This window comes from Amphiura filiformis, chromosome 3 (genome assembly GCF_039555335.1).
Source record: "Amphiura filiformis chromosome 3, Afil_fr2py, whole genome shotgun sequence".
Classification (NCBI taxonomy): Eukaryota; Metazoa; Echinodermata; class Ophiuroidea; order Amphilepidida; family Amphiuridae; genus Amphiura; species Amphiura filiformis.
In genome coordinates this window covers 64,277,221-64,299,308 of record NC_092630.1, presented here as the reverse complement: position 1 = coordinate 64,299,308, position 22,088 = coordinate 64,277,221, and the positions used below count along the sequence as shown (strand labels likewise).

The 22,088-nt window shown below is 33.8% G+C and overlaps 1 protein-coding gene across 1 annotated transcript in view; it reads left to right on the top strand.

The window, feature by feature from the left end:
• LOC140148954 (cAMP-dependent protein kinase type II regulatory subunit-like) overlaps positions 1-13,585 on the top strand; it is an 87,414-nt gene extending 73,829 nt beyond the window's left edge. The window contains exons 12-14 of the mRNA XM_072171064.1: positions 6,695-6,752; positions 7,823-7,891; positions 10,581-13,585. Of these exons, the coding sequence (XP_072027165.1) occupies positions 6,695-6,752; positions 7,823-7,891; positions 10,581-10,702 (249 nt within the window). The 3' untranslated portion in view covers positions 10,703-13,585. The remainder of the gene's footprint in view (positions 1-6,694; positions 6,753-7,822; positions 7,892-10,580) is intronic.
• The last annotated feature ends 8,503 nt before the right edge of the window (positions 13,586-22,088 follow it).

Below are 22,088 nucleotides of genomic sequence, written 5' to 3'. Positions count from 1 at the left end.
ACCCAAAGCTCATCTATATTGTGAACTAAAGAATGAGTAATATGATTACCTCCTCTCCACTATTACTTGTGTTGAAAAGACATGTGTCCTCTATAGAATTATATATGGGTTCAATCTATCTACCTAGCAGAATATCATTACTAACTAAATATTGCTTTTCAAATAGCGTTTCAAAATTTGGTCTTCAGTTACATAAATGAATGGCATTGCTCAATAGTCAATTGCTATATTGTGTCATGTCTCCTCCCTGCTCGCACTGTTTTTCACAGGATCTTTCTGGCTGGTCTGCCTTTGATAGCTAGCTCCTTTTGAGATTCACCCTAGTTTTGCCAGAGCTAAATTAATTAAAGTAAACCTCTTGAAACTTGATACTGTTTGAGTTGAAGTATGCAAAGTGGAAATGCGGTAATCAATGTAATTTCATACCATGCATGATTATCTTATCCTAGGCAATGCCAGCCTTACTCAAAATGCCCTTTCAGTTTCTGTCACTTACTTAATTTTTTCAATATTCCATCCTATTACATGTGTGTCTGTGTGCATGCTTGGGTGTTTCATTTTTTGCATGGTGTGTTTATGTGTGTGTGTGTTTGTTTGTTTTGCATGCATATATGTGTAGTTAGGAGGTGTAGCGTGTTCTATCCATCTTGAGGAAGTTGTTCTGCTTCTCCTGGATGTGCTGGGTCTTGTCCTCATCCTACTAGCCGTCTCTCTGACATGGATAATTCATCGGTTGTTGTGAGCTATTCCTGCATGAATGAGATTTAGTTCAACTACTTCTCACCTACCTCATGAATTAGTTAGGGCAAGTAGGGATCGTGTGTAGAAAGGAGAACACAGACATTGCTTAGAACAATCATTGTCAATAAATTGTTAATAGGCAAAATTATTTTATGCTTTAACAAGTCCTCAGTTTGTCATTCCAGAGACACTGTATCAGGCTTACATCCTATAAACAGTACTGTGACTTGCCATAATTGTGTTGACAGATTGAAATATGCTGAAAGAGAGGTTAAAAAGTGAGGTTATAATGATATTCAGTCAAAACAAAATGGATTTGCTTGGTCCAGATCAGGAGTGATTATACTTTTTGTGTGTGAGATCTTTTTCGGATAGGAAGTTGCAGTAGTTTTTACTATTTTGTTTTTCGTTTACTATGTTTGATTATTATTTTATTCATTTGTTTATTTGAAAAGGTTTTTTTTATTCCCAAAGCCTTCCATTCATTTAATTGAAATGTAGAATAAATTATCTATCATTATTACTGAAAATGAATCTTTCTAGTAACCTGATAGGGCAAGTAACAAGCAGTAAAATTAAACAATACACCATGGAACTGAATTGAAAGGATGCAAACCCAGCAATATCTTAACTAGGATCTGAATTGATCATACTTATTCAGGGTTGTCACTACACTCGTTGGTAGTGACCAGCACTCAGGCTGACCAACCATAATTAGGACTTGCCAACCGGCACTGAAATAGAGAAATTGTACCGTATGTCCTTCAAACAGCTGGAAAATGACCCATAAGAGTATTTTGGACAATGACAAATTTTGCTGGCACTAAATTCAGTCTAGTGACAATATGCTATATTATTATGCTTAACAAATAATGAATTATGTTTGAAATCTATGATTGCAAGGCGTCAAAGATACGACCTTGTCCGTTTCTAGAAGAGGTAACTTGTCCTTAGGGTTGTGTAGTAGAGTAGAATATTGGTTTATAGATGGCCAGGAGCAAATTATCGAGTAGAGATACAGTTTGCGATGGTGTGTCTTATATGATAGACATGAAGTATGCTTGTGATAAACAAGAATGCAGTGAAACATTGTTGCAACTTCCGTTGGCCTCTGCAAAATTTCACGGATTTAACAGAGCTGAGAAATGTGTGGAAATTGAAACTGTCTGCTACAGAGTCAAGATAATTAACAGCAACAGATTTCATTATGATTTAATAAACTAAAGCAAATGTCTTTGCAAATTGCATGAACTTAAATGTCTTTTAATTCAATTTAGCAAATAGCATGGAATGTTTGTGAAATTAAACTGTTCATTGATCTGTTACTATGAGGAGGAGAGAGAGAAAGAGCATGTATTGTGAGAGAGGAGAGAGAGAGTGTTTTAAAGTATAAAAGATTCATTGATAAAGCAAGTAATTTGAGTCTATTAGGGCACTAGCAAAGATGAGAACTAGAAACAGGTGTGTGTGTGTGGTTTCCTATCACCAGGTCACACAGTTATCTCCCTAATGCCTACTGGCTTTCCAAACCAATTGATTTCTTAGTTGAATAGATTGATTTCTGTTCCAAATAGGGCCACAATACAAACCCTACCTATACCTGTGTGGAATACTGTTTGCACATTTCCCCCATCACACACATAAACTAAGAATCTATAGGGTGAAAATAAGATACAGTGCTTATTTAATGAATTAATAAGTGAACGTAGGTGTATTGAAATATCATGTCGCATATATAAGTCAATATTGGTTGAGTAGGGTAGTCATAAGGTCTACAGGGAAGGTTATTAAAGGTATACACAATTTCATTTTGACCCTAAGAATTCCCGTCAAAGAAATGGCATGCAGGATACATGCAGCCATGTGCCATGGAGCATGTTTCAGCAGCATTCCTCGCAAGTGCTTGCAAACAGCACAGAAATAAGGTTCTATTTAAGAAAATAATGGGTGTGACTCTTCCAGTATTGATCGACTGGGTGGATTTTGTCAAATTCCTGCAAGGTTGGAAATTTTAAATTTCACAAAATTTGTGTATTTCTTTAACATAAAACAACCAAAGTCTTATGAAGCAAATGATACCTGCCTTTAAATTCTAATATATAGATACACATTGTGGGAAAGGCAAAGGTTTCACAAGAAAGAGTTAATGTATGTGAGACTGTGAGTAAGTGATTGTAAATAAACACTACTGTAAAACACTTAAATTTTGCGGGTACTTTATTTCGCGAAGCCAGAAGATTTACTGTTAGTTTTAAAATTCACGGGGATTTAATTTTGCGAATTTCAAGTCCTCGCAACATTCATGAAATTATATACCTCACAAAATTTAAGTGTTTTACAGTATATAAGAATGGCGATCATGTAATGTGTCTTGTGTGCATATTTTTTTAGTGTGAAATGGAATCGGGAAAAAGAATGTGGAAATGAGGGGCATGCTTTGATTACACTGAAATAGTGATAGGATGTAATATCCGGTGAAATAGGAGGTTAGAAGAAAAGAAATGAAAGAGTGAAAGCTAATTGATTATATTTAAATTATCAATTCTCTTGTATGGGCATAGGTGCATATGGTATCTTCTTGAATACCCATCATTCTTGAGCAGACATCAATAAAAATGTGCAAGTTATATTATTCTTGGGTTTCCCCATACCTATAGCACATTATTTGCATATTCTTGGAGACACTGGGTTTTTATTTTATTAACCCAGATAATGTTACTAGTTATCCCATAAATGCGGAACAAGTTTACCTAATCAATATAATCTCAGCATATCACCGTGGCTAACTACCTAAACCTGTGCTAGTAAAAGCTGAGACAAAATTCCAACCTCTAGGGAGGGAAGCAGAGATGATTACAGACACACTTGCTCACAGTGGGTTAATGATTTACTTCATTCCTTAAAGTGTTTACAAATTTCATACAGGCTGTATCAAAATGATAGTTACCCAACTGTTTCCAGTGATATGTACAACACTGCCTCATCAAGACATGATCCCAATTTGTTGATTCATGTTATGAGAGGTCAAAAACTATAAATTTTGGTCATTTTGTTGCATTTGGAGGAAGCAGTGTTTTTGATAATATCACAACTAATTGGTAACAATCATATTGATGCAGCCTGTAATTAGGTCAAATTATATGATATGTGTACATTTACTTGGATATATTGATTTTAAACAATTGATTAACAAGGATGAATCTTAAATATAATTTTTCTTTGTAAAGTTAAATTAATGTTATCATTTTCAGTTATCCTTTCAAACACAGTTTAGTGATGTATGCAAGTGATATATGTACATGCATGGTATATCAGTGCTGTGTAGGAACTGTTACCAGCAGTACCTAAAAATAAAGTGTATACTGCACTATGCACAGGCATATACCCACCCTCAGCACACTTTACCTACCATTATTCATTTTTTATTTTCATCTAACTTGTTTAAAACTTTTTTCATATACCTTATTCATTCCAATAAGCGCCCATGCCCCAATAAGCGCCCACCCAGGGTATTCTCAATTTGCTAAAGGGTACCATTAATGTTGAAGTGACAAATACACGTTGATACAGTGAAATAGCTGGAGGACTACAAGTCCTGTGTAAACTTGCAATACATTTTCTGCATCAGAAAAGCTATTAGAACGTCTCTGGACCTTTTTTTAATGTGCATAAATTTGTTTCTAATAAACGCCCCTTACGGGGAAAAAGGTATACCAGGTAAAAAATAAGCGCCCACCCAAAATGACTTGGAATGAATAAGGTAATTTTGTTTTTCATTCTTTTGGTTTCCTTTTAAAATTGGTTTCCAAGATTTTATATCACAAATCAAGCTGTATAAGAAGTTAAAGTATGTTAAGAGTTGTCTGTTTTCATTCAAATCATCATTTATTGTGACACTCTTAATTAACGCTAAATAGTATAGTTTGTTTGGCTCATAATTGGTGACAAGTATTCATTTTTTGTTACTGCATGTGTCAATAAAGTCCCAACAATTCATAAGCACGCCAGCCACGCATTATGCAACGCACAATCAGCATAAGTGCTGTGCCCAGCTGCATGCATGCCATTCTATATCAATACACTATATTATTATGAGTCTCATTTTTTTGTCGCCAATTATATGCCAAACAAGCTATATACACCAGGCACAAAAAGAAACTCGTCAGTTATATTCATCCTTGCTGTTCAATAACATGATAATTTTGGATTATTCTGAAATATACATTTTGTTAATTGGACTTTTCTTTCTCATTTGACACCCTGTTCGTGAACATTGAGCAAGAATTGACCAAGATATGCGCCTCCAAACTCTCAAACCCCAAAATGAAAAGTTGCATATTTTAACGATTCAATTGTGCCTGTTACATTGTGTGCTTTATTGATTGGCCCGTGGTGCTTGTGTGCAATACAACGATGCGTTCCCATTGAATATCGTTGAAAATGCAACTTTTGATTTTGGGGTTTGAGGCTTTGGAGCGCATATCTTGGTCAATTCTTGTTCGCTTTTCACTTAACAGGGTGTCAAATGAGAAAGCTAAGTCCAATTAACAAAATGTATATTTCAGAATAATCCAAAATTATCAAGTTATTGAACAGCAAGGATGAATATAACTGACAAGTTTCTTTTTGTGCTTGGTGTATAAGGAAAGCCCTGTTCATTTTGAAAAACTACAAACATTTCTTGTCTGCCATTATCACACTTCAATGTAAACTTTTAAGATGCATAATGTTGAATTCTGTTCATTTTTTGCTGTTCTTATTTTTCACTTTGATGCACGCTTTATTATCATTATGAACTGCTTGTTGGCTGTTGTGAAATTTTCAACTGATTACTTGTTTTTTGATCTTCAACTTCTACACTTTTGCATGACTGGTTTTACGTGCAGAAAGCGGTAAGTTGGATTCACAGGGTGGTTAGTATTCATGAAAGGAGATGAAATTTAGTCCTGGACCCAAAATGCGGGTAATCTGACAGTTACAAAGTGGAACTTTTTTCTTTAATAAATAAAGTGAAAGTGATTTATAATTTACAGCGTCACTCAGTGACAGGACTGAAAGAGGTCAGATACTATCAGACTACAACCCAATGAAGTCCAAGACTGACATGTTCATCAATATGAATACATACCATTCTATTTTTTCTCATTTATAAATTTCTAGCCATTTTCATATCAATGTAACATATTTTCTAGATAGGTAGTCTGTGAAGGAAACCAAGTTGTCATTTTGTTGATGTATTTTATTCACACATTATTAGATATTGCTTTTCTACAGTAGCACTGGGCCCCTTAAATTGTCAATAATGTGTCACGCAGGACCATCTTGTTTTTGTTGCCTAAAGACAAACATTATATATTCTAGATAGATAAATGATGTGAGAAACTAGACTTATTTCTGCTTAAAGGGATGGAGTCTTGTGTCCCGTTTTGTCAACTTTTAAGTTAAAATTTAAGCAGTTACATTTCATTGCGTTTTATCGAAAGTGCTCCATTCCTTACGCAGATTATTGAGTTTGTTGTAAGGAAATACAATGCACTGTAGGGGGTGGAGATCATATTGCAAGCAATGTTGTACATGTTGACATGATGTACAATGCACCACATGATGCATTCAAATCGGACGCTTAGGTGTGAGTGACAAACAAGCCTATTGAACACTCGGGCATCTGCTGAATCAAGTTCATGCAGAGAGCAAAAGGCAGGGAGATACAGGGTATAGTTTAGTCCAAATTATTTGTATACACCCCAAAGAAATAAAATTGACACACAGGTCAAATACATTCTGTATGATAAATAATTAAACAAGAAGTTAGTAAAAACAGGTCAGATGTGTAAAATGTCAGGCTCTCGCAAAGTACTTCTGTATAATTCAGGTATGGATTTGTTTGATAACCTCATTTTTGAAGACGTGGTTTTACTTCTATTAATTTTGCAATATTTGTTAATATTAACAGGATGATCCCACAAAGGAGATGGAAGTAGCAAGGCTATCACGAGGACAATACTTTGGAGGTAGGATTTAGTAATTACGAAGGACAAAGGTTATTTGTGGGATGCACTCATATTGTAGGCATTTATTCTCAGCTATTACCTTTCTGACGCTTTCAGGAATTTGTTAAATATATTCTTGCCATAATATTGTCAAATTATAAAAATTCATTATGGTCATACTTGCTGCATATATAAAACCTTTTTAGAAATCAAGCGATTTAACTTGATGTTAAAACTAGTGTACATGTATGGAAAGGCTTCAATTTGTAATTATGATCACATGAAATCTGAAATTGAAAACTGGCTCATATTTGGTGCCATAAGAGGCAGCTGGTGACAGCTTGCACTTTCAAGGTGATGTAGCAATGTTTTTAAGGTAATATTTCATGCCAAAAAATTAATTTAGATCTTGGAAGATATTTCATTAACTAAAAGAATTTATAAATGTGTGAATGAGTGGAGGTTTTCAATTTCATTCATTTGAAAGCATTTCACTGATGGATTCAATGTACGTCTATAGATTTTATTTTTGGTTTAAGGCCATTCCAACATTGATCTAATTCTTTAAGCCTATTGGGATAACTGAAAGCTCCATAGGAAATATGTGGCGGATCATAACTATTGCAATTTTTATTACATGCCAGTCATTTTCATGCACTAGACAGTAAATGCTTTGTTGTAAAAGACAATATTACAATAATGAAGCGAAAAAGTTCTGGAGGAGTTAGATTTTAAAAAAAAACTTGTAAAAGAACCCAAAACATAGTCAAATGATTAAGAACTGCAAGTTGTGATGGTACTTGTCAACAGCAGATTTTCTTGTTAACTACTTCATACAGAATGATGTAAAATTTAAGGCACATTGATCACTCTCCTTACTTGGTCTGCCTGTGGTAATTTAAGTGGAGTTGATGGTCAGTGAGTTCCAAGGTCTATAGTTTTCAACTGGTTTTCACTTTATATTCAAAGGAGTTATATATGTTGGGAATAAATTAAAAACTATGATAATTTTACTGAACAAGATATCGTAGTTATACAAATATAAAAGTTGGTTTGATGAAATTGATAATTGTTAACCCTTTGTTTTTCAGAGTTGGCTTTGTTGACCAATAACCCAAGAGCAGCTTCTGTGTATACTGTAGGGGAATGCAGATGTGCCTGTAAGTAATTACACAGTACTGAACTTAAGGGCTGGGGTATGAACGTTTGGACAGTATTTATTTTGGGACATTAGAGCACATCAGACATATCGATTGCATTCTGAATACTGAAGAATGTCATTCTGATATCAAATAATTTTGAATTTTTGAAATTAGCAATTTAATACACATTTTATGGCAAATCATTAAAATTGATATTTTTGATATTTAACAGTACTTGAAGTAAACTTTATAAATCTAATGATTTATACTTAAAGTGTATGCAGGTGGGTTGAAAAGCCGACGATCAATTGAAAATTTTGACCTTTCGTATTGAAGATATGGATTTTTTTTTTCCCAAAACACCCAAAAAAATAGGTCTTTTGGGAAAAAAATCCATATCTTCAATATGAAAGGTCAAAATTTTCAATTGACCGTCGGCTTTTCCTCCCTGCTACATACACTTTAAGAATATATCATTAGATTTATATAATTTACTTCGAGGACTGTTATATATCAAAAATTAGAAAAATATCAAATTTTTATAATTTGTCATGAAATTTGTATTATATTGTGATTTTCAAAAAATGAAAATTATTTGATATCAGAAAGACATGCTTCGTATTCAGAATGCAATTCGATAGGTCTGAGGTGCTCTCATGTGCCACAAAAAATACTGTCGAAACGCAATAAACGCTCATTTTAGATCCCTTAATGTATTCACTAATGAATAGGCTCATCTTTTAGACAATATTTTTCATGATATTTTGTAAAAAGTGACATAAACTCCTCAAAAAATGTTTGGAATTTTTTTCAAGCATCTGTATTATATTATTTGTGATATGTTCATATCATGTTGCATATCAATGGACAGCTAATTTATTCCACTTTACAATGACAATAAGTTTGACAGGTTAGATGGGTCATTCTTCGGTAAGGTGCTTATTTGAAGGTTTGGAAAATAGACTTTTCAAAATGCTTTTTCTATTTTTTTTTTTTACAGATCTAGGAAGAGAAAGTGTTTGACTCAATCTTTATGTGCAAGCAATTTTCTTGAAAATTAGAACTTCTCTCAATATTTTGATGTTTAATGCTATAAAATTAATGTCAATATTCAACAACCAAAAAAAATTTAAAATCCTGTTACGGATTATTATAATAGTTATGATCCCTGAAAGTGGCGGGATCGCGGGACTGCAAATAGGCACCTTACCAAAGAATGCCCCAGATATTACCCCATCATATTAGGGACATGGGCTGCGCTGCTCTATAGGTTGAAATTTATTACTTGAAAGCTAGATTATTTATTGAACCAGGAACAAACCTGGAGATACTGATATTATGGAATGCACATAGTACTTCCCATATCTTAAAAGGAATCAAAATAGTCTTCTAAGTAATGTATTTCCTCTCCTTCCTTTTGGTAATATAAATGTTGGGCGGGAAAATGTTTGACTTCTCAAACCAGGCTCTATATTTTTAGGGTATGACTAGATTGGTTCTCTTATGACATGCGAAAGCTTGGTGTGCAAAAATCAGAGTAGAAAATGATGACTTCTTTTAATGAATACAATTCAATTTTCCTCCTACCCTAGCATGATGTAACTGTAAATCCACTTGGGAAACCAACCAACTTTCAATTTGGAAATTAAAAATTTCTCTTGCGCAAATCTTATATGTCAAACCTAATTGAAGATCAAAAGGAAGGCTTGACTGGACTTCCCACGCGAGATTGGTTTGGTAGACACAAAATTGGTTGGGTTTCATTTTGTTATATGACTTGTCAACAAGCAAAGCCCAAGGGTTGTCAATCATGTTGCCAACCAAATGTGCATACATCAAGTAGATTTTTACGCTGTGAACTTTCTTCCACCGTAACATTATTGAACTCCTTGGTCTGACTAAAACCCAGGGCAATTGCACTATAAGATATTGATTGCAAGTTACTTGAACGGAGTGTATAGTGACTATTAACTGTGATGTTAAAAACATGCCTTGAAGTGGTCAATTGGTTTAATGTTGCATGTTCTTTTAAAAAGCTTATACAAATGTTGTCGGTATCAAATTCTGTGAGGAGTTACATGAGAAGTAGGCCTATATATAAACTCATTCCTGCTATGAAATTAAGCTTACTTGGCAATATTAAACCATATACAATGTAATAGTCAGTCTGAACACAGAAAATAAACTTCCCAGAAAGTTGCATTTTATATCATGTCTGATGTGCTTTCTTTCTACCTTATTTTTATGCTGGGTCAAAATTTTCTGTATTTTATGCAAGGTCTTATCTATGACTTTTGAGCATCTACTTCAGCAATATTTACAGAAAGGTTCAATGATGGCTGCATGCAAGGATTGAATTGTAACATTAGCCAAGTGACTGGCATTCAACATGAGAGATTGCAAATGTTGTTTTGAAACCTATAAAGTATAAACACAGATTGCAGCACATGCTGATGCTAATATGATAAAAAAGCTGAAGTATGCTGCTTGCCATGTTTTGATTTAAACATTTAATGTTCCCAGTATACTTGTTCAGTGAATAAATAACAAGATGGGGTTTGAAATGATTTGAATAGCTGCACAGAGATCCTGGAAGCATCTTTCAAGTGCCATTTTAATGAACATTGTGTTAACCTGATAATAGCAGTCAGTATGTGTTTTATGTAATAACCTCTTCTGGTTTGTTCTTGTATCATTGTTATTGCAGTCCTAGATGTAAATGCTTTTGAGAGGCTGCTGGGTCCATGTATGGATATCATGAAGAGGAATATAGAGCACTATGATGAGGAAGTGAATAAGCTGTTTGGTAGCCAAGGTGGACCAAAGTAATGTTAACCCCACCACACCCTGCCTGCCTGCCAAATAACCACTTTGTAGATGGGTATTCGTGGAGGATTGTTTGCCATAGAACAGTTACATAATTGGTTAAACTGTTGGAAATGAACAAGTGGTACTAAGTGAGAACATTCCACCGCTGGCCAATAAGTGCATTACTATGACAGTGTTACGATACCGCCATTTTTATGCGGTTTATTTTTGTGTTTTCCTTTGTAAACTGTAAATAATATGTCTTTAGCAGATACGTCTGTCTGCTTAGATTACCTACCTAGAGAATGTTACTTTTTTTTAATCATAATTCAAGCAAGAAAATTACAAGTCCAGTTTTGTATGACAGATTACTTTGCATTTCATCAACTTAACAAATGCTGGTAAATTTGTCAAATATATTGGACATGTATTCCAAAAACAAATTACCATAAACACTATTATAAATTCTTATAAATTCTTTGTATATGTTCAGTTATATCATTGCATTACATACTGTATACATACTGTATATAAGTGGTTATTTTCCTGAGGGTTTTATTTTCGCGGATGTCACAAATGTAGTGCCATCCACGAAATAAACACCTCGCAAATATGTGTATAATGTATTGCAAGTATAGGGCAAGACTAGGCAATCGCGAAAATAACAATCACAAAAATGTCTCTCTCACTCCAATTCGTGAAAATAACTTGTGAAAATGACCACTTATACAGTATTACATTATGTACACTATTCTTGGATTGAATTAACCACCATCAACCTGTGTCCTTCAATCAGGTGAACCTGTTTTTATTTGCCTTACATTGCTATTATATATCGAAATATAAAAACATGTATCGAAATATAAACACATTAATATTATATACTACAGACATATAATAAAACCTACAAGACACAAAACACACACTGCAATGGCTTTAGTCTGTTACACATAGCCTGCCTTTCATTCATAGGTGTGAGGAAAACCATGCAGCCATGCAACTTTAGATCAGGGCAAAATCCTCTTGCACATTTTGACACATACAGTGACTTTTGCAAATGATGTTCTGGGAGCTTTCCTATATACTCTGTACTAAGTTGGTGTTAGAGTATTGACCTTTTGCACGGTCGTCTCAAAACAATGTTCTACTCGCAAAGTGCGTGTGTACACCCTGTCAAACGTGTGCTTGAATTGCCGTATACACTTTGCAAAAGACTTCTGGCGCTTTGCTAGAAAAGCGTGAGAAAAAATGCACTTTTTGCGCATGCATGTGAAGGGAGAACCTCGTTTTGGTAGTAAGGTGGCGAATCCGTGCAAAGGGCGAATAATGTGTGTTAATATTAAGACAATGTGCGCATAGTGAACTGTATCTTTTAGATATGAAGATCCTATGTATGAGGTAATGATACATGCATATAGCATAGTCAATACATTTGTATTTGTGATGTGTGACTGACATGCTGCCTCATCAATAAAGCCCTGTCCAGGTCATTATGACACCAATTGTTATTACAAAGCTCTCTTTACAGATAATCACAATTTGTAACATTTTTGTAACTTCTCTAACTGACAAAATCATATAGTTACAATAGATTTTTCAAATCAACATTGGAAACATTCGGATAACCATGCATGTGTACATAAGTGCTTGCCAGTGAGACTCATTAACTGCTAGTGTAAGTTATGGCCCCAATATGCATGGTCATCATATAAATAAAAAAGCTGTCTTCTATTTGAAAAAGTCTATTGCTATATGCTTTTGGATAATGTGTAGAGGCACTTAGTGTTGGCAGGTTGTTGGTGCTTCTTGTTGCCAAATTAATTTTGTGAAGTTGCAACAACATTCATTTTTCGAAATGGTGCAAGAATAGTTATTGTTTTTCTAAATCTTTTTTTAGCTTGCTTGCCTGTGGTTTTTCCTTTCCAACCAGTGTTGCATTTAATATGTAGCACAGTCTCCCTCATTTACACCATTCAAATAGGGAAGGACTAGAAGATGTGGAAGATTTTATCATTTATAATAATAAAGTAGCTGCTTTATGCTTACACTGGATACCACAAATCTGTTCTATATTATTTGCTGTACAAATACAAATGTAATGATAAGTTTTGTTTTTCAAATGATGAAAATATACCTTCAACTTGTGCTTTGTTGTTGGCATCAAGCTGGATACAGTTGTCATTATCGAGGTTGATGTTTCACAACCAATGAGTTTGTTGTTTTGTTTTAAAGTTGTATGATTTCTTTTTAAATAATAACTAGTTAAACTAATCTCCTTTTAGTTTTAAGTAACAAATACACACAAAATGGGTGCTTTTGAAATGAGATTGTATATTTTGTAAATTTGTTTAAACCAGAAAAATATATGTAATGCATAGTTTAAGTTGAATTATCTTTCTTTGTATTAATTTATAAAGATAGGTGTTTTGTTGTCAGTACTGAAGGGTTTAGTGACACCCTTATAGAATTTGGTGAAAGTGAACATAGTCTAGTGGACATATTGGGTTACAGCTTGTCATAAAATGCAGTTGCTTTTATCAAAGTCATCTTTAGGAAAAAAAGCACTGTTTTACGGGCGGATATAATTTTCTGGAGGCTACAATGACCCTAAAATTTCACCGAAAGCTTACAAAATTTGCAAAGATTTATGATTTTTTGCAAACATATTTTGAAAATGTTCTTATTTTTTTTCCAAAATTTTTAAATCAGAACATTTTCAAAATATGGAAATATGCTTGCAAAAAAATCATCCAATTGATCATTTAATCAAGTAATTTTGGCCAAACATATTTGCACTATGATTAAGCTGAATGAGTTGGTTGTCAGGAATATTGGATTTTGAGATATAGCCAGCACAATAATAATATTCTACCTGCTGTGTATTTTCTTGTTCTGAAGAGCACTAAAATGATGGGATTTTTAGCAAAATAAAATTGAATCTTAATTTTCATTTGATTGACATCGCTCTCATTTAGCTTGATAGCATGACATTTTAACTGTATTGGATGCCACCTTCCATCCTTTAAGCTTGATTATTGATGTTGTGTTAAATTAGGAAACATTATGTAACATTGGAGCTGGTGATCTATAATATATCTAGTGCGATAAGGAAGTTTAGGAAGTGTAGCAAGTCCTTCCAAATTGGGCTCAGGATATCATGGCATGTTAAGTTACATGCGTAGTTTTCAGCTTTAAATTAATGGTCAAAATGGGTGTGAAGATGTCCGACAAACCTTCATTTTCATATAGAATTAGTGAAATTGTGTTTTTTTATGAATGACTTCGTAGTTTAGCACTTGTTTGTTTTCCATAAAAAAGAAATTGCCAAAATCTAAACATGAAAAAGAGTTTTCCACTAAAAAAAGTTATTTTTTGCCACATGTATGTACATAAGTTGATAACTAAAATGGTAAGTGAATAAGAGTAGTGAGGGAGAGAGTAACATAAGTGCCCTTAGGCAAGAAGATATGGTATGTTTGTCCACAGCATGCAGGCACCATATATCAATGGTACATACATATGTATGTATGCAGAATGCTCATACATATGTATGTATGCAGAATGCTCATAGACCACGACATGTTACAGATGTATGTTCTGTAACACAAAATCTCACAAGAAGATTCTTTTTCTTAAATCAACATTTTTGGACAAAAAATATTATGGTAGGTTAGGTGTGGACAAACTACTTTTTGCCTTATCTTTGTTGAAATAAGATGAGTGATAATGATTTATACTTATCCAGACTTAGATGAAAAATTGTTTTAAATAAGATTTTATTGGTTATACAAATACTGGTGGTGTGAGCTGGATTTCTCGTGGCCATTGTCAGGAAATATATGGTGTACACTGTTGCTTCAACCAGCAGTGTTTTTGGTTCTAACGTAAACAGTTATTAAACTGATAGCAGTTGCTGGTATCATAGCCAGCAGTTGTCGAACTCAAATTAACTTGTTTGCAATCGCTAAGCAGTGACAGGTCTGGGAACCAATTGCTTGAAACATTGCTACAAATATAGCTACCAACAATAGATTGTTGGGTAATTGTTTTTCAAAACCTGGAATTGCTAGTGGTATGATGCAGTCTTAATTGTATTGAAAGTTGAAAGAACTTTAGAATACAGATTGATGATTGGTCAGTGCCTAAGTTACCATCTTTGTACTGTATCTGCAAAGGGACAAGTTTGTTTTGTTGTTTTAATCAGTTTATTCATGTATATCAGTGAGATTTAGACAGACCATCAGCACTTGTAAACTTGTAATAGTTACTATGAAACTAACGTTGTTGATATCTGAACTTGCTGTCTGCTTTATTTATGTTGAATTGGAGATAACGACAAGTTTGAAAGCAATATGTTTATGAAACAATACTATAATTGGACATCATTAGACAATTATTATATGTGATTGTGATGGACTTTGAAATTAAGTTACCTTTGCCAGAAAGTAGTAGCAACAAATGAAGGTCTCGTTTAGACTTCATTTTTTATGGCTAATAAGAAGTGTGTACATGTTCATAAAGGTTGCACATTTAAATAGCTCATGAAAAGCAATAATTACTTTGTTAGTTTCCCCCGTACACGTTCCATGTGAATTAAGATGGGTACCATTTATAATGGCAGTTGCTAATCTTGCATTTAGCAGTACTGATAATATGAGTAAAATGTACTTGCATCAAGTAATAATAGTGATATAATTTCACATTGACAATCCCAAGTACTTAATTTATCCGCAGTTTACAAGAATATGAGAGTACTTATCAGTGTAAATTTGTTATGAAATGAGGCATGAGCCCAAATGATATATTATATAGGTGACTGGTGTTCTTGTCAAATTTAAGATGTTGAAAGTTAATATCTTTCCCAATTGAAAGTAACAGTTTTTGTTTGTATGGAATACTAGCAACAAAAATTTGTTATTTGTATGCCTGGTTATAAAATTGGATACACCTTTAATATGAAAGAGTATGAAAGTCAAAATCACTTTGTAAATAAATCTTGACTTGAGTTGGGTTGTTCATTGTATTAAGTGCTTTCACAGAGTATTGCAAAATCAAACAAAAGAGAACAATGCTAATGCTGATATTATTGCAAATATTATCAACATATAGTGTCAATTTACCATACCCACACCATCATGTACAAAGCAACCTGAATATACCGTTTTGTTTGATACAGCTTGTTGGTATCAAAGTAATGCTAAATCAGGGATTCATTAAGGGATCCAAAATGGGCGTTTATTATGCGTTTAGACAGTATTTTTTTGTGGGACATGAGAGCACCTCAGACCTGTCGAATTGCATTCTGAATCTGAAGCATGTCTTTCTGATATCAAATAATTTTCATTTTTAAAAATCACAATATAATACAAATTTTATGACAAATTATAAAAATTTGATATTTTTCAAATTTTTGATATATAACAGTCCTTGAAGTAAATTATATAAATCTAATGATATATTCTTAAAGTGTATGTAGCAGGGAGGAAAAGCCGACGGTCAATTGAAAATTTTGACCTGTCATATTGAAGATATGTTTTGTCCAAAAAAAACCAAAAAAAATTTAGGCCTTTTTGGGAAAAAATCCATATCCTCAATACTGAAAGGTCAAAATTTTCAATTGATCTTCGACTTTTCATCCCACCTCACGTACACTTTAAGTATAAATCATCAGATTTATAAAGTTTACTTCAAGTACTGTTAAATATCAAAAATATCAATTTTAATGATTTGCCATAAAATGTGTATTAAATTGCGAATTTCAAAAATCAAAATTATTTGATATCAGAATGACATTCTTCAGTATTCAGAATGCAATTCGATATGTCTGATGTGCTCAAATGTCCCAAAATAAATACTGTCCAAACGTTCATACCCCAGCCCTTAAGGAAACCAAAATAATTATTTTGTTTTGTAAACAATGTACTTTGTTATAACTTTCAAAATGCAGCTGCTGGGTAGATTTCAAAAACCTCAGCTATGGACATTTATTTCAAATAGCTTAACATAATTGCCTTTAATAAATGCGAACACTCTTTTCTTTCAAAGTGTCAACAATTTTCAGAACATACTGATGATATCCATTGTATCAGATTACAAATCAAGTGCATGATACAGTTGTGACACTTTCCTATGTCTATTTCAGTTACTGCATGACTTGATGGATGTCACAAAAGTTTTAATCCAGGGTTTCTTTAGTAACTCATTGTAGTAAGAGTTATTGTGTGTACTCGAACATTATAATTTAGCAATGGGTTGTCTAAACCCAAGTAGTTGCAATGTAAATATCTCCATTAAAATCCACCATGGAAACTTAACATGTGCTTTTAGTTACAATGCTACAATGCTTACCAATATTGTAAATATTCTTTGAGAAATCATCCATGGTAACTTGACAAAACTTTTAGTTACAATATATCATTAATGTTTGTAATATCCTCCCAGGCCTGATCTTACAAAGATTACCAATTGCCTTGCACAAGCCTTTGTGAATATATAAATAGATGGCCTGGTCCAGAGTTTGTAATGGTGTAGGACGATGTACCAGTGTACGATAGTTTATTTCAATAACATTTTGTTACCATAGATCCAAAGAAGCCTTACCGTAATGTTTTGATGTGATGTAGTGTACAAGTTACATGGTATACTCCTTGTTACGATTTTTATATGGGCAAGCTGTTATGGTGACATTGTGGTCAGTTTTCTTGTCTAGCAAAATTGTACCAAGTTGTTTATAGGACAATGAGAAAAAATAGATGAAGGGCATTCTCTGCAACACTTTATTTACTGAGTGATATGTTAGTGTTTACTACATCGGAGCAATACCTCATAGTATACCATTACCCTATTCTTATCAACTTCAAGATGCAGAGACTGGCTGGCTTTCCAAAGGTAGCCTTTATTGGAAGTCATTTAGAGGTACTGATTGATATGTGATTCAATACCAGCTTTTTACTGATAAACTACTTTTAAAATGCTTCCACTGGAAGTTAGTGTTGAGACATGATACATTCAGAGTTGAAATCAGATTGAGGCCATTTATTTGAGTAAATAGTATACGCTAATATTTACGCATTGTCCTGTAAACATTTGATTTGTTGCTGCCAGTGTAGCCTGGTTACAATTTTAGCTATCAGGAACAGGCATAATAAAAACAGTATTCCACTGGTGTGGATAGCAAGAAACAAGGAATACTGATATCTGTATGCTAGAGTATTTTGTACCAGCCTAACAATGTTAGGTTTATATATAGAGCTACCTGAAATAGTCAAATTTATTTGTTAAAGAATTGTATTGTTTTTGTTTTGACAAGAAGATTTATATACGTTTGCATAGTGTTTAATTGTGTTCAAATATAGTTCATTTTAAAAGGTGTTAACCAAACGTTTAGAATACAGTAAGAAGTGAATTAATCTTCATCAAGTAAACAAGGAATATTTCATAATTTTCCCAGTCTTCATGCTATTATAGATATTTAAATACTATTTTTAGAAAGTGAAACCAAACATTCCAGTCAAAATTCTTCCAAAATGTTTTGGTGTCAGTAAATAAAAAAATCCAAAGCATGCTTATTCTTTCAACAATATACTACTGGTACTGTTTTGATAGTTGTAATTCATCAGTACCACACTTTAGATAAAGGGCTGTTAAATAACTTTTACCTAGTTTTGAATAGGTTATATCTGAAGATATATACATAATTAAATATGCCAAGTCTGTAGGTCAGCCTAATGTGTATGTTACAAACCATTTAGGTATCACATTGTGCGATTAGGTATCACCAATTTGTGTTGGAATGAACCAAAAGCCATCTCAGTTTAATCCATAAACACAATGGGTGATGCCTAAGCTGGGCTGATACCTAAATGGGCCTGCAAGACTAAGTGAAGGCCAACATGCTTGTTCTTTTAATTAATATAAGGTATAAATATTACATAACTTAAATATAGTGTTAACAATACTAGTTTAATGTATGAAAATAATTTGTCAAGGTGTGTTTTTATCATATCTTTACCTGCCACTGGTAATTCAGGACTGTTGGTTTCAGTCTAGACATATCTCAGGGTTGTTGAACGGCGATAGGAGTTGATAACTAATATTCATCCTTGCCTCTGTCACTACCTGGCAATGCTTGGTACTGCTACAAGCTACACGTTTTAGTTAGCTGTGTACAGTCAACAACTTAGCACTATGTGACATTCGAGGAAAAGATCCAAATGGTTGCAATTGCTTAAAAATAAACATGCATTGTCTTTGGTAAACATAATACTGGTATTACATTGAATTTAAATGGATAAAGTTTTATTATTATTATATTATTATTGTTATTATATTGTTGATATAAATTACTCATAAACCCAATTAAATTGTAATTACAAATATGTTGTATTTAATCTTTGAAAAGGTGTTCTTTGAATAAATATGTTACACAACAAAGTTACTATTGCTGTACTAGTGGTTTGTGTGATAATTTGGTTATGTGAGATGTAGTGCTACAGTTTGATCTGCTCGTAATCAACGGGAATTGCTAGGCTTTTACAACTACGCCGAAAAGTAGACCCGCATTAAGAGTGATGACATAGTTGTCTGGTCTACAATTTGCGTGTTAAAGAAAGTAGACAAAAGTATAGGACTGTAATTAATAATTTGCGATGTTTCTTGCGAGGTGTCACCAGACAATTCTAGAAATAAAATGTTTTGATATTAATACGCGATGTTACAAGGCCCGTCAATTACAAGCTGATCAAAGTATAGTTGAATTGATTGAATGATGGGTGAACAAGTTTTTTTGCTCTTCTTGTCTCCCTGCCATGTCCTGATAATGAATTGAGACGATAACATTTTATCATTTAGGAATTTGCCAAAAGTGACTGAAATTTTATCAAAATTGAGCAAATGGCAATGATTTGGTACATGATTTTTCTGCATTATGATTCACACATCTTCTGTAAGTATATATTAGTCAACAAAATATTAAAATGTTCAGGCAAATCATTTCCTGGCCAAAAATTGTCTAAAAGACCAGCAATGTGTATTTGTTAAAATAATGATAGAATGTGATACTGCCACTAAAGGTTCGTTCATACTACCACCGCATTTGCGATGCGTTGCTTTATGATGCGGTGCGTTGTCGCATCAAGCATCTACTGCATTGCGATATCGCAATAAAGTTAAATACATTTTAACCTGGAAATGCGACAAGTTGCGTTGAGTTGCGGCAAAAGTAATCGATATATCGGCATCGCAAAGCAACGCATCGCAAATGCGGTGGTAGTATGAACGAACCTTAATACTGTGATGCGATCAAGCAAAATCAGTCTGAACTCGGAAATATTGATTTTGAGATATAGCCAAACAAAGGTAATAATTATTTCATTTTGTTTCCTGTTGTTTTGGAAACTCTGTTATTGGTAATATCTTTGGAATTGGTTGTTCAATTTTAATGGGGGTTTCTGCAGCTTTGTAAATGCTTTTTACTATCCTATAAAAAACGGGAAATTTAATATTTCCGAGTTCCGATTCCGACTGATTTTGCTTGATTGCATCACATATGAAAAAAATTACCAGAATTGTCCCAAAATTGAGAAAATTGTATCAAAATCATTTAACCTGAAATTTGATTTTGATTTCGAAGTAATAAAAGTTGACAAATTACATTAAGCCGTAAAGTATGATTTTGGTCAAATTTAAATTTTGTTATTCTTTGCCAACTGTCAAGGAGGTTTCCTGATTATTTTAAGCAGAAATAAATTTACTTAGCCGTTTTGGAGCTCTGTGGGGGGAATTGGCAAATAAATTTTAATCAAGAATTTTACTGTAATTAAAGCTCTTCAGGCTTAGTCTTTCACATGGTATTTAAGTACACCATTAGGCATTACAATCGTGAAAAAACTGATGAAAAAGTCAACAAAACAAGAAAGGGACCAGTAAAACCAGAAATGTGAAAAGGGTGCCCGGAGTACTAGTACCTGTTGACTGTATATTCAGGCCGTGTCTGGACCATAATATGGTTGCTTTAGTTAACTGACCCCTCTGTCGTGAATTGCAGCTTGACAAACAAAGAATAGGGTACATGACACAATCCAAAAACAGTCCCATTCCGACAGTTAAATCTAACAATCCAAATAAACTTGTTCAAAGAAGTAACGAAGACCTTCCACTATGGTGACCGAGTGATGATCTTCTTAGGGGTGGGAAATCTAAGTGCATCCACTGAATGGATTCATAATTCCAGTGAATGGGCAAGACAAGAAAATACAGTCAGATCTTATGTGATAGTTTGATAGTAACAACTTACAGGAAAACTATCATGAGTATTTTCTACGAGTACAAGTTTTCACAAGTACGAGTAGATTGGCATGAGTACGAGTACGAGTACAGCAAAATTCCAAGTCATGAGTATGAGTACGATGTACGAGTAGGCCTATTGATGCACGAGTATGAGTACTAAAAAAGTACTCGTACTCGAGTACGAGTATTGTACTCGAGTACTACAAGTCTGCCAGTGATTAATGTATGTCTTACCTTTAGCCAAATGTAGATTAAACTTGTCTCGGTTCTAAGTGTATAGAAGGTGTGTACCTGATTATGTCAATTGGTATCAATTTTGTGTATGAAGATTCCGGGACCCCGTGTAGAAGACACATTGGAATACCCAAATATTGATGGATTTATGTTGGAAGCAATTTCATCAGAGTTGTCATAATTATTTTGTGGCTATCTTCTCTTTCTTGTTTGGTTCTTTAAGCTTTATTCATTATTAATGCCACTGTAGCAGCGCGTTATCATTAGTGGTGACATCAGCAAGTCTTTTGGACCTTGGATGATCTTCAAGGACGCTCATTCCGTCCTTGAACTCTAAGGACCATTTCATTGCTGTTGAATATCAAGGTCTTCATCATATAGCAACTGTTCATTGTTAAATTTCATTTGAGCTTTCACTACCCTCGGGAGAAATTTACATGATGACCCTGTGTTCACTTCTGGTAGTACCTGTGAATTTAAGGAGGTAGGCTTTCTCTGCAGAGTGTCCTGCCCATATATAATCGAATATTTTTGCAGTAATATTTTGAAGGAATAAACTTTCAATTGAGACCAAATTCATTACCGTGCGACAAAGTAGCATACTTTGTTCTACGAACTTTTTGATCGCCCCTCGTATCTTCACCTAATGACCTAATGATACCCTGTCACGGAACGACCCTCTTTTGTTGCATAATTTTCTCCTAATGCCATGCCCCATATAGGGAAAAAGGATCCAGACATTTAGCTACTTGGTATCTATCATCAAAACTTGACATTTTCATTTATTGACCCCACTTTTGTACCATTTTTACGGAATGATCCATGTTACCCCCGAAAATCTGCCACCGAATACTTCTGAAGTTCTCAAGAGGAAAGTTCACGTGTT